The sequence below is a fragment of the Lipotes vexillifer genome, unplaced genomic scaffold, assembly GCF_000442215.2.
Source record: "Lipotes vexillifer unplaced genomic scaffold, Lipotes_vexillifer_v1.1 scaffold759, whole genome shotgun sequence".
NCBI lineage: Eukaryota > Metazoa > Chordata > Mammalia > Artiodactyla > Lipotidae > Lipotes > Lipotes vexillifer.
In genome coordinates, this window is record NW_006790410.1 from 244081 (window position 1) to 257919 (window position 13839).

At 35.7% G+C, this 13839-nt stretch overlaps 1 protein-coding gene across 1 annotated transcript in view; it reads left to right on the forward strand.

The window, feature by feature from the left end:
- The window catches only part of VSTM2A (V-set and transmembrane domain containing 2A), a 21967-nt gene extending 11280 nt beyond the window's left edge, over window positions 1-10687 (forward strand). The window contains exon 5 of the mRNA XM_007463677.1: window positions 10599-10687. Coding sequence (XP_007463739.1) covers window positions 10599-10687 — 89 coding nt within the window. The remainder of the gene's footprint in view (window positions 1-10598) is intronic.
- The last annotated feature ends 3152 nt before the right edge of the window (window positions 10688-13839 follow it).

The following is a 13839-nucleotide window of genomic DNA, read 5'->3' on the forward strand; positions in this document are numbered from 1 at the left end:
CTCAGTAGGAATACTGATTCTCTGAACTCAGAAATATGATGATTTGTGTTTTCAACATGATGTGAACCTGAGCATTCAGAGGCAGCTGCTGCTACAGCTGCTAGAAGCCAAGGGCTCCGGAAGCTCCTCTGTGGCTGACAAACATGGCAGCTTTCCAAAAGTGGCCAAAGTTAGCAAGAAGGGTCTTACAACAGATTTCAGAGCTGCTGAGGGGAGGGAGATAAGGGGCTGAGTGTCATGCAGGAAACTATGTTCCTGATTTAAAATATGAGGAAATGGTGCACGGCATCCAGGTAGAGAGCCACTTGTATAATCCAGACCTCAATGTTGATTTTGGTTTAAATGATCCAACTTGGCTATTTACACAGGCTAAATTAATTTGATCATTGTAATTCTATCAGTTAAATGGCTGCTATGTAAATCAAGCATCTATGAATAAGGTGAAAAATAGATTTGAGGCAATGCTTTGGATAATACAGGCTAAGGAATCTGCTAGAGCTATGTTTGAACCGGAATTACGCAGATTAGGAGTCTATACTTGCTGAATTCTCCTGCAAGCTGTATTTAGCTTAACTCATTGAAATTCAGTAACTGGCTGGGTCTGTAAAACTAAGGCTCCGCTGTGTGCCGGAGGGGTTTTTCAATGCATGGCCACCTTAGGGTTCCTTCAGGTTCATTTGTGATTACTAGGAGCTCTGTGATCGAAGAGCTATGAAGCAGAATTTGCCAATGTTTTAAGGTCTTGTCTCGAATGATTTCATGATCCTTGAGATTTCAGGAAGCTTCCAGAGGAGCAGTTTTCTGGGTAGATGACCAACGGGTTGAGAGGTTGCTGGAAAGACCTCACTCTGTTGGTTAAAATAACAAGAGCCCTCGAAGAGAAAAGAAAGGCAAAGTCTCCTTCTCCCAGGGAACACTGCTGCTGCCTATAGCCTGACACAGGTGCATTCATTTCAGCTGCAAAGGAGCAGAAATCCACTGGAAGATGCTCCTTAGACCTGCAGGGGCCTCTTACCATTAGAGGGGGTGGGCACTATTGTTAAGGAGACTGTTCACATCTCATGGCCATCACACAGAGCTGCGTGTACTTCCAAGTCCTCATTTATTAAATGGAAACTGTAGTATGATTCTCACAGAGTTTTGAGGATTAAATGAAATTACATACATAGAGAGCATGACACCAATCAACTCCCAATAAGTGACAACTAGCTGCTCTATTAATACGACTATTATTGCATGTGCTTATATACTATTATTATTAGCAGCAGCAATGAAATGATGAGAGTAAATGGTCTCCACCACCTGGCTCTACTGTGATGAATATTTTCCTGGTTGGCTGTGTGTAGGTGACTGAGTTAAAGAAAGGAGACTGGATCTTCTTTCCTGACTTATATTTTATTGTTCATAATTTCAGAGCTTCCTTTTTTCCTTCTATCACAATGATGTTACTTGATGATAAATTGTCCCCTACATAACATAACTACATAACATACTAGCCACCAGCTGTCTTGCCTAAGGCTGTAACTAGATGGTTAACTTTATTGGTAAGAAATAATAAAATTCCAAAGGATTTTTAGGACTTTGAACTGCGTGACCTGAATAAAGAATGTGTCTTAGGAAGCTGAAGTTATACACACTGGCTGCTACCATAATTAAATTCAAGCTTTCCAAAAAGACCCTTGGAATTTCTTAAATCACAAAATAGTTATAGATAATGTAACTGAAAATATAAACATGTGAGAATATTATTAAAAGCTTTAAAAAGAGAGAAAAACAAAATGGATTTAGAACCTTATACTAAGAGTGGCATAGTTTGTGGCGGTAGATAGATACAGATTTGACTCCTAGATTCACTCTCTACCAGCTCATTTGTTGAGTGAGCTGCACACAGAATCTCAGACTCTTTATATGTAAAACTGAGGCAGTGACACATGTGCCCCAAGGGTCGTGTTAGCATTAAGTGACATGATGTATTTTAAATGTCTAGCAGAGTAAACCTGGCACGTGAGTGAGCTTGGCCCTTATTAGTTCTCTTCCCCTTTATGTACCAGATATTAAAGTATATTAGCAAATAACCATTAGTTAAGAGGGCCATAAAGGAACAGAAATATGAATAGAGATGAAAGAAAATAAGAAGTGTGGAAGCTCTAAAATTGGTAAGATAAAATATCTGATGAATTAAAAATGTAATAACTAAGGGAGGATTTATTCAATTAATAAATGACAAATAGAAACATATTATTACAATTTACAATACATTTCCAAATGAACATCAATTAATTAAAGAGCTGAGCAGAAAAGAAATATTCGACACAGGAAGATCAGCATGAAATTAGAGGTCTGAGACTTTGAAGATTTAAAGTTACAAAATATACAACTGAAAATAACATTTTACTATAAATAATTTAAAACATTCGTTTGATTAAATCAAGTGTAACTAATAAGTGATATGACAAGGAAATATTTGTGTCTAATATTCAGGAAAAGAAGGGGAAATGTCCATTTTACAGATGCAGTGGTTATATGATCCACTCCAGATGACTTAGAGATATCAGATTTGATCAAATAATATTGATAAAATCAAGGTAAAGATAAAATTAAATTAATTCTCCATATGACAGCAATAACCAAACAGAAAATATTTGTGGCATAATATATAATCCTCAATAGTAGCAACAAGAAAAAGGTATGAAATATCTTATTTTTTAAGGCAGTAGCAAATAAGTAGTATAAAGATGAAAACCATTAGAACACTTTGTTAAGAGTTTAGGTTTGAATAAATGAGTAGATATGGTGTTTTGGGATGAACAAGCTCACCATTATAAATATGTCAGGTTTTTCAAAAGTATTTGTAGACTTACTGCAGTCCCAGTCAAATCCCTAGTCATTAAAAAAAAATTGACACGTATAATCTTGGCAAAGATTTTAAAAATCAACATGTGTCAAGCTTACAGTGACTCAGGCATTCTGCTGTATCATTACTTGCAAGGTGAATGGCACTTCCCTTCTGGAGGAAAATTGGCAGGAAAGATAAGTCACAGGGCTTGAGATTGTCCCTGAGATGATGCTCCTGGGAGGAAATTCCAAGGAGCTTGGGAGAGAGGCAGACCCAGACCCAGGAACAGGGATGCGTATCACAGAGGTCTGCCCACAGCCGGAAATACTCAAAGGGCCATGAGTAGTAGGGAAGTGTCGCAGTGAATGTGACAAAACCATACAATGAGTATTAAGCACCTTCTAGAATCATGTTTTCAAAAATGTTTAATGAAATTAGAAAACAACCAATATATAATGTGAAAAAATATAGGATACAAAACTTTAAAGTGAAAAAATAAAGAATATATAATATAATGTGAAAAAATATAGGATACAAAACTTTAAAGTGAAAAAATAAAGAATACTAAATTTTAAATCAATCTCAGATATGTGCATATAAAAATGACAAGAAATATATGAAAATGTCCATCAAAAGTCAAGATATCTTACAATTTTTAATTATTTGATTATTTTGTTTGTATTGATAACATCTGTACATTGATAATTCATTACTTTTGTTATAAGAAAAAAATAATATTATTTTAAATTTCCCAAATTTAAAAAGAGGCCAATGACAGACAGCTCCTGAGAAAACAAACAAACAAAATATATTCAACAAATAACCAAAGAAAGGCAAAGTAAAATAAAGGTGTTGTGTGATTGTGAAGCTCATGACAAAAATGAAAATTGAAAGCACTACTATGAAAGTGATGTCCTCAGAAATTGCTAGTAGCATTGAAATTAAGAACGTTATATCTTATTTCCTGGGAGCTGGGTGGAGAATCTGACCATCAAATTATTCTTTTTGTTTTTCTAAACATAATGGGTGTGATCTTGATAAATATATTGATAAAATAAAGCAAGCACGTATAACTTTCATAAATAAAATGTCATGCAATCATTTTCCTCTCCATTGTGTGACTCACTGAGCCCCCAGTTTGGAGGGAGATCAAAGTGGTGAGCAGTGGTGCGGTCATTGGGAGATGATGACTGCACCATCATTTATAAATCAATACACTGGGAGATTTATAAATGATTATTATGTTTTATTTCATATGACTGCTTCGAAAAAGTCTGAGAGAGTATTTCTTCATGAATTCAGAATCCTATCTGCATAGAAATATAGGTTACACTCTCAATGCTTGAATTAAAGCAAATTGTAAAAGCTAGGAGCACCTCTTACCAGCTTCCTTAGGACAGTGTCCTCACCTGTGATGGGATAAGTGCTCTGGATCACAGCCCCTCAGCAAAGCCATCCCACATTGGCACCACTTATCCTCATAGTTATTCTTGAGTTGAATGTGCTTCTTTAAGCCCTCAGACAAACTCAATACTTCAACATCAGTGTCAGCACAACAAGGCTACACATGTGTGCAATCCCTAATGTGGATTTGTGATCATTCCAACAAGGTGTGGATGAATATCTACCTTCTCATTATGAATAAAGAGTTTGATCATTAATAATGAAAACATACCCACAGAAGGCATATTTAAACTATGAGTAAATAGTTTCAAGCACTTTAGCAGCATTTATTTATACACCAGTAAAATGGAGTGCCCATTCTTATTTATGCATTAAAGCAGTGATTAAATATATGTAGCATTAAACTTAATTCTTGGAAAACATTTTATTTGTTTTTCCATGAATTTATATTGTTCTCCCATTTTGTCAAAACCACTCGTATTTCCATATATTTCTAATAGGCAGAATTGAGAAAATTTAGAGTTTTCTGGAATGAAGACTCTCCAGCTGAGATTATGAAGCAAATCAGTTTATAGTGTCAGACAGAACTGGTTCTGAGTCTCAGCAGCCGCCATGTACTCACGGAGCAAACTTAGTGTGTTATATAATCCCTCTCGGTTTCACTTCCTTAATCAGCAAAATGATCATATAGCAGCCTCCCGGGACCATGGTCAGAGGTAAATATTAGCTGCTGCTGTCCTAATCATCACCCTGTCTGCACCAAGATCAGTTCCTACTTGAATAAGTCAAATTACAGTGAAAATGTGCTGTTTTGACAGATGCACTGTGGCCTTAGCAGGCAGGAGGCAGCATGATTTTTTTGCCCATTCTTGAGTCGCTGTAGAAGGTAGGAACCCCGAAAGCCTGCAGGGATTAGCTGTAAGCAAGAAAGTCTAGGAATTCTGTGGTGAATGTGGTATCACCCATGCACCTTGTCACCTAGACCCTGTGTATGTGGACAGCTGCACTTGGCTCCCTCAGCTACAGTAAGAGGCCTCAAAACTGAATAGATGTGTAAATTTGCTGACTAAAGGAAAGCAGGAAAGGAAATTTAAACAGCTGCTGCCAACATGCCTGGGCTAAGTAAAACAGGCGATTTATGTATTAGGTCAAAATGAAGCCTATTTCTTCTAAAAAAAAAAATGGGTTTCTGGAAGAAATCGGCCTTGGACCCATAAGAATCTAATAAAAAGATATTCTTTTCAAAAAATTATAGAATAAAATCATCCTATTATTTGACCTTTCCCCTTAAGTCATGATTTAGTATGTGCAAACCTGAATAAAAATTGCATTAAAAGCTAGCTCAAATTTTCTCACACAGCTCTTTTCATATCTTAAAGCTGGCATCTGTAATGAAAGAGAGGTAAGTCAAAGGCCTGTCCATCCCTAGAGCTGTAACGGACACTCCATTCTTTATAAGCTTAGCCTCTTCACAGGCAAAACAATTATTTGAGTGTTGCTTCTTCTATTATTGGAAAATTTCCATTCTTAGGTTTGTTCATATGATAAGCATCACGAATATTCACTTCTACAAACTAAAGATGCTGGAGTCAGACCAGGGAGCCACAGCAGGAGAGAAATTGTGTTCTTTTTCTTTTCTTGCTCCTTTTGACCCTACCTGATACTCAAACAAGAAAAGAGAAAAACCTATGAGAATCGTACTTAAATCTGTAGACAGGTGCCCTGAATTACGACTCTTCCGTATATCGAAACCAAGAGTTGTGCTCACGGAGGAAATTAACCCATCACAAAATAATCCCAGCCAAGAGAAAGAGGATATTTGAAGATCTGGCAAGATATAGATGGGATAAATTGTCTAGTTAGTTGTCTTAACGTTCTACTTACTTCTTTGACTTAAATACCCATATCCCGTATCTTTTCTGGTGGCCAAGAGCTCTGGTTGTCTTTCTCTCCTGTCACTAATGGTTGCACTTTGAACATCAACTTAACCTTTCCTGGTCCCAGACTATAAAATTTGAATTAAAAGTTTAGAAAAGAGAAGTTCATAGAAAGAAGAGGGCATGCAAGAACAGTGGTGGAACCACCTCTCATTCAAATATTTAAATGAATTTGGAGGAAACTTCAAGAATTAAAAGACTACAATATGAAAAGTTCAAAATATTATATCATCAGACACTTGGCACACTATATGGAGGAAAACAAACTTATTAATGTGGAGGAAAACAGAGAAGCTGATAGTGTTTTCATATTCAATATGTATCAGTTCAGACTTGGGGAAAAGAAGTTTTCTAATTTTTCTCTTAAGTGTGTTATAGCCAGTGCATTTTGGCTGAAAAGATAAATGTACACTTAAATAATAGCTTCACATCTTGATCTAACAGGTGTGGAGACAGTGAGGCAAGGTTGCTTGCCTCAGGGAGTTTCAGAAAGAAGCACATCCAGACTCTGAGTTGATCTGACTGCATTGCTCTTTCTTCATTTCTGTACCTTTGCTTTACTACCTATTAACCGTGTAACCTAGGGTGAGTTATTCCATGCTGCTGAGTTACATTTTCCTGACCTGTATGTTTACTATACTGGACTGATGAGAGGATGAACTAAGACAGTGTATGCATGTAACATGTATGCATATTCCCTGGCATAGCAGGTACCCAGTCCACTGTAGCCATTTTGCAGATTGATGTGAAGGAGAAGAGGGTGCAGCTTTGTTCAGTATGCCCAGTGTCTTCCCGCCTCATGGCTGTAGATGCAGGAAAGACATGGCAATGTAGATAAAAGGTGCAAAAAGGAGCCAAGTTTTTCCATCAGGCACGACAGATGAGGGCCAGGCAGGCTTTCCCGGCTGGAAGGCTGTGCCGAGTTAAACAAGGCAGGCGGATGCAGTGACTCTGAGCAAATAGTGATAAACTTCTCCTCCTCTACCTGATCTCTGAGGATGCCAAGATCTCAACTCTGTGTGGTTGTGATTCGTTGTTATTTTGTTTTGTTTTGTTTTTCTTTTAATAAATAGATGGAATTTTCTGTTATTCTCTGAAATAATAATTATACATACTGAAGATAAAATATTTGAGGCTCTTTTTTTCCTATTTCTCCTTGGCCAAACTCATTTGTCACAGACACTGTCTTGGGCCATGCCTGATGTCCACATCCCAGTGAGGGCGATGTGATGCACTATTGCATGAAGTATAAAAAGGGCTGAAAAATGGAAGCTAAGTGTCTGTACTCATTAAACTTCTAAGAAGACTTCTTAGACTTTTCCATTTGCAAAATGGAGCAAATCCTCCCTCCCCATACCTTACAAAGGCATGAGAAATTACACCTGAGAGAGCACCGAGGAAACCTTTAAGCATAAAAACAAATGAAAGGCATCATTATTAAGCTGAAGTCAAAGAACATCGTGAAATCACCCTGAGTCAGAGAGAAATCTCTGGGTTCTATTAGGCTACTCTTTATCGAGGCATGTTATCTGCACATTTTCTTCCCATAATTTAGATAATAGCATTTCCCTTTCTTCTTCACAGGGTATTTTGTGTTGGGGACAGAAGTTTAAAAACTCAAGGCATTGTTTTAAACTTTGAGAATAATAAAAAATTGCTAAAATTTCATCCTTGCCTTTGATGAGCTTATAGTGTAATCAGTGAGGTAAGATATGAATATAATGAATTACAAGTCAATGTGAGCCATGTTAAGGCCACAAGAGAGGGAAAACCAGAATACAGAGGAAGTTCAGAGGAGAGAGAGGTTACAACTAGTTGGTGGGAACAGACACAATGGAACGCAGCTCTCTGAGGGCAAGAGTTGCTTAAATGCATGATCATCTTAGGAGATAACAGGTTATCCTGCTTGGCTTGGGCATAGAGCAAAAGGAAACCAAACAAAGCAAAACAGATAACCAAACACAGTGTCTGGCATATTCATGAAAACATATATATAAAACAATAATATGCAAACAATTATGCTCATTTTAGAAAACATCAAAGAAATAAATATCTTATTTGGGATTTCAGAAGTGAGTGGCTGCAGAGGAAATTGGAAATCAGGGCTTCTGATTGCAATCCTGAATCTCATTGTTTCAAAGCAGTAAAATGTTTCTATTTGTAAAAATGAGACTAGAGTATGACGCATGGCCAAAGTTTGCATTTTACAAAAAACATTTGCTTAATTTTCTCTAGAATAGACCATAACGTGTTTGATAAATAGTAATATTATATTCAGAATAGTGTACATCTGAATGAAATTGACTATGATGATTATTTGTTAAAATTACACAGGATAAATTATAGCATTTTAGATTCTCAGATTTCACTGTCAAAGTCTTTGGGATTACAAAGATAAAGGAGCACATACCCCTTCATTACAGACATAAATAACACCTAGAAAGAAGTGCAAAACAATCAGTGATTTGATGACAAAACAGATTTGCTTTAGAATTTACTGTGCAGGAAAAATATATATATTTGGCTTGACAGAAATAAATTTCATTTAATGAAAAATATGCTAGGAAATGCAGGTGCCTAGAGTGGGTGAATGATTACAATCTGGAAAAAAAGTGGTGTGTTGCAATGGTTTATTGCATATCTGATGGCTATTCAAATTTTTAACTTTACTCTTTACAGTATATCATTGGGTTTATTTCCAATTATACTGCTCACGTAACTTTTGTTTTAACTTCCACATACTGGACACAGTGTGATAGGAAATGTTGGGTTAGAATGACGTAGCTGTTCCCTTCGAATCTCACAGGAATGACAGGCATCTCCTGTGAAGGGTTGATTAGCAGAGAAATGAGCTGCATAATTCACAGTTTCAGCACGTTTGAGCCCATCTGCAATGTTCATGCTGAAAAGGAAACCATTATTTCACAAAATATTGTTTTTGAAGAGCAAATAATTTTCCTTGGTTTTATTGTTTTTATCATTCTTAAAACCTTTATTCAACACCAGACATACGTTGTGTCAAGTGCGGTTAGCAATTTAAGGAGCCATGTAATCATTTTCTTTTTTTTTTTTTAATTGACTGAATCCCTGTCAAAGAGTCTCTCTTCAAAAGATAACAAGGGCATATATTTAATTTTGGAAAGCTCTGATGCTAGTGTTTCTACATAGATTTTATATGTTTTCCTTGCATGATCTTTGTACTTAGAGCCGCATGTGGACTGTACTTTACTTTTGCAATTTGAACCTTGTCACCCAGCTTGAGTGAAGCAACACTCTCCAGAGACCCACCACTAACCTCTGGGTCCTTGGTCATTACGTTTCTGTGTTAAATACATGACTCACCTCCTGAACGAAGGCAAATCGATGATGACACTAAAGTAACCTAACTGAAAACAGAGTATGAGTCTGCTAAACAGCCCCTTTAGAAGCCCAAATATTTACTCTACAGAGATTTTTTGAGAGCATGTGTTTTCACCACAATTTCTATCATTGCCAGTGTGGACCTGAACATGATTTAGATGAAATATTCAAAAGATTGAATTTTCCTACCCTCACCCCCTTCAAACCTTTTTAACCTTTCTTAAATTAAAAAAAAAAAAAGAAGAAAGAAAAGAAATGCTTTGAGGTCCATCACATTTTTGTTTTCTCACTAATAAAGGTATTAAATACATCATTTCTAGCTTACTGGATAAAATATGTGAAGAAAAATACAAAAAGACTATTTCATTCTCTCCCTTATGTAGTCTCAGAGCGCTTTCAAAAATTTCCAATTCTTGATAGCGCTAACTTTTCTTCAGATTTTAAGGATAAAAAGTTGAGAAAGATCTTCCTCTAAAAGCAGATGCCCCAACGCACCCACTCCAGAACCCGTTCTGCAGGCCCTCGAGAAGCCTGCTGCTCTCGGTTTAGGTTTTATCTCCTGTGGTTTTACGCTTGCAGTGGTAAAACAGGGCATTTGTTTTAGACACCCGTATAGGAACAACCAAATGACTATCTATAGGGAATCATCCTCAAAGAATTACTTGAGGGAAAAGTATCTGCATTTGTTCCTCTAAGTGTTCCCAACTGTGGGATGGCATGGCTTGAAAACAGACAAAGCAAACAAGACCACTTCCTCCTCCTCCTGGGACTGAAATACTTTGTATGTGTTGTTATTTGCAGTGCATGCCAAGACATTCATGGGCACCAGAGCCAAGCTGGCGAGCTAATTAAATATATATATGTATGTGTTTAAAACAGCCTAATAAGGAGCATTGGAAATCTTCAAGATGAGCGAATATCTTATAACTTCTTCCGCAGGTGCGAGGATAGCTACAAGCCATGGACTTTCTGTCCTGCTTCTTGTCTGTGGCTTTGTGAAGGGTGCTTTGCTTTAGTCTAAAGTGCTGACTTTTTTCCAATATCACTTTCTCTTCTTAAAGCAAAGAGCAAATCGCCTGTAAAATCTACGGAGCGGACAGCAAAGTTGACCCTAAACTCCAAGCACCACTCTGCACCCACTGTACTCTAATTACCTACACAAGGAGCACCTGCTTTCGGAAACAAACGAAGAGGCTATCTCACTTTGTTCATAACATTTTCTTGGGCAAATCACTGATCTTTTATTTCAAGAGAATTACTGTGAAGTGATAGAACATTTTCTAATAGCAAGATCTATTTTTTTCCTTTTCTTTCGGCTACTCAAAGCATCATCTCACTGACTGCTCAGGGGTTGGCCTGACCGTCATCGGTATAGTGAATATTTACTACAGATACCACTGATTTCCTACTAAAAGACCCATTATCTGCAGGAAGTAAGCAGAGATCAAAAGGCTACAGAACATAAACTATCATCAAAGAAAACTCCTGTCTGGGGGCAAGAACAAAATTTTCAACACTGCGAGTCAACAATGAAAACATTGTTTTAAATAAGAAATAATAAAAGATAATTTTTTTTTTAATTTTTCCCCTTTTCTTGGGTTTTTCTCCTTTTTCTTGATTGTAGTTCTTGTTCAATATGGCAAGTGCTGATTATGGCCAATCCCGGTCAATCCTGGGAGGTTTATATAAAAACATTTTGAGTGTTCTATATTTCAGTGCATTTTAATTCATTTTGCAATTCTTGTATATGCAAATGATAAATTCTGTAAACTGCTTATAGTATGTGTGATATAACTTCAAAGTAGATAGACTATGAGCCTCATGCAAGCTGATTTTTACCATTCTCTGTATAAATATATACAAATAAGTATCTATATGTTGGGTCATCAACCAACTTTTTTTTGGATAAAACACATGTTTTTCACTTATTCCTATATTGTGGGCATTTTGTAATGCATTGTTTCACTTCCACAGGTTTGACAGTTGCAGATGGTTTCTGTTGCCCTCTGCTTCCTTCTGGAAAATGCATATTCAAAATCGTATCAGTCTCTGATAAATGAATTAATTTTGCTGTGTGTATGCTGTGTTGAAATTTGCTGTGTTCCTTTATATGTCGTGTTTATTGAGGTTTGAGGATCTTTTGACTCTGAAGAATGTAAGCTCTCTGGTTTTGACAGCCATTCCTATATTAGCATCATCATTATTGTCAAAAAGCAATGTCGCATCTAGAAAATTTGCCTTGGAAGTGAATATGGGGTAGGTGAAGTGGTCATCGTGAATCCCTAAATTCATAGAAGAACACTTCTTGCTGTGGCTAAAAGAATGCTGCTTCCTTTGACCTTTATGAATTTTTGTAGCTTTGTCATTCTGTTATTTGCTGCTAATTATATTTTAATGTCTCCTAATTAAAAATTAAAATTTGGTTGTTGACTAAATATAATATGCAAAAGATGACTGCAGATCCCCGACTAAAGAAGATAATGTGTTCAGTGTTCACTAGTTAAGTGAATTATAACTTTAAATACTCCATTCTTATTTTTGGCTTTATGATAATTCAGACTACTTTATCTAGAACCTGTTTTCTACTCTGGCAAAGAACTTAGGCAGGACTAGCAATGTGTTCCATATACACTATGGAGTAGATATAGTTGAGATGGAAATGACCTAAGTTTTCCTTCCAGAGAGATTCTTCCATTTTCTTTCATAACAAACCAGAAGTTCATCTCTATAGGACCATCAGCACCAAGCCTAAGGTCCTAGACTGAAGCTTGAAGGCAATGAATACCTCTGCTTTTCAAAGGTAAATGCATTGATTTTCTGCAATTCAATTACAAGCAATGTGACATTTTCATAATATCCTTGACATTATCTTCTGAGAATATGTTTCATGCTAAATATTTTATTGACATTTTTCTTGTTCATTTGGTTTATTATTTCAGTCTAATGAGAAAAATAAATAAAAGATTTGATTGCACTATTTTATTAACCTAGAAAAATTATTTTCTTTCAAAGTTTAATGCCTAAACTCATAAAATAATGATAAGACAAATATTACTTAAGTCTATCTTGACTCTAAAGATTGCATACATTCACGTATAAATAAGTATACTGATTCAAATTCAGTCAGTCTGGGGAAATCCACCATATAATTTACTTTTACCCAAAGTTCAGGTCATGAGACTGGTCAGTTCTAAAGCAAGATGGACATGTGTCTCTGTATCAGTGATGTCCACCATGCTCGCTTGTAATAAAGGACATTATGTTGGTTGGGAAGAACTCTCATTACACTCATTGTGTCAAGGTACAGAATAACAAAGAGTTCTTTGTCAGTGTGCTACCAAGAGTCTGACTCGCTAACTTCTTTGAGAAAAAACATGGCATACAATCTGTTTCTCCAAACTAGAAAATTTAATGTGGAATCTTAAATATTGGAACAGAAGCTATAACAAATAAAAGAGACATCTAGTTCTTTTCACCATATATTGTCCCTCTGGGACTATTACTTGGTGTGTAACCATAACTATAGAAACAAATAAGTTCAAAAAATAAATTATTTGACTTTCTCAACCTTGATTTCCAAGGTTAAATGATAAATATTTCTATAAGAGGGAGTCACAAAAAGTTCAAATTGCTTACATGAATTCAAGTCAAATTCTTGAATTATTTCTTAAAGACTTACTAACTGCTTACAAATGAAACAATGCAAATGAAATCACTTGAAGATAAAATAACAAAAATTATCTAAGGCAAGAGCTCTTAATCTGAGTCAGTAAATAAACTCCGTGGACTTCATAAACCCACTGAAACTATATGCATATTTTTGCATATGTGTATTTGTTTTATGGAGATGGTCCTTCACATTCATTGATTCTGAAAGTGACTAAATTATGACTTACTGACCTAAAAGAAGAATGCTTAGATGCTTCTGAGCACCTAAAAGGTCCTACTTATTATAATTTTGAACTAGTTTACATTAAAGTTCTTGGAAAAAAACATATTTAGGGAAATATTTTATATATATATATATATATATATATGTATATATATATATACAAAGAAAACATACATTTTTAAGTACAGGAAATTTTTATTAAATTTCTCATGTATAGCATGGAATAACAGATATGGGATGATGTTCATTGAATTTTTAGAATGAATGTTAAGAGTTTAAAATATGATTTTACAAAATATACACAGGTACAATTCAGATAAATAGTCCTGGTATTGATCATATATATGACAAAATACTTAATTTAACTTAGTGGTAAATTCTGTGATAAAAAATAATTAGAAAGGGCAAAT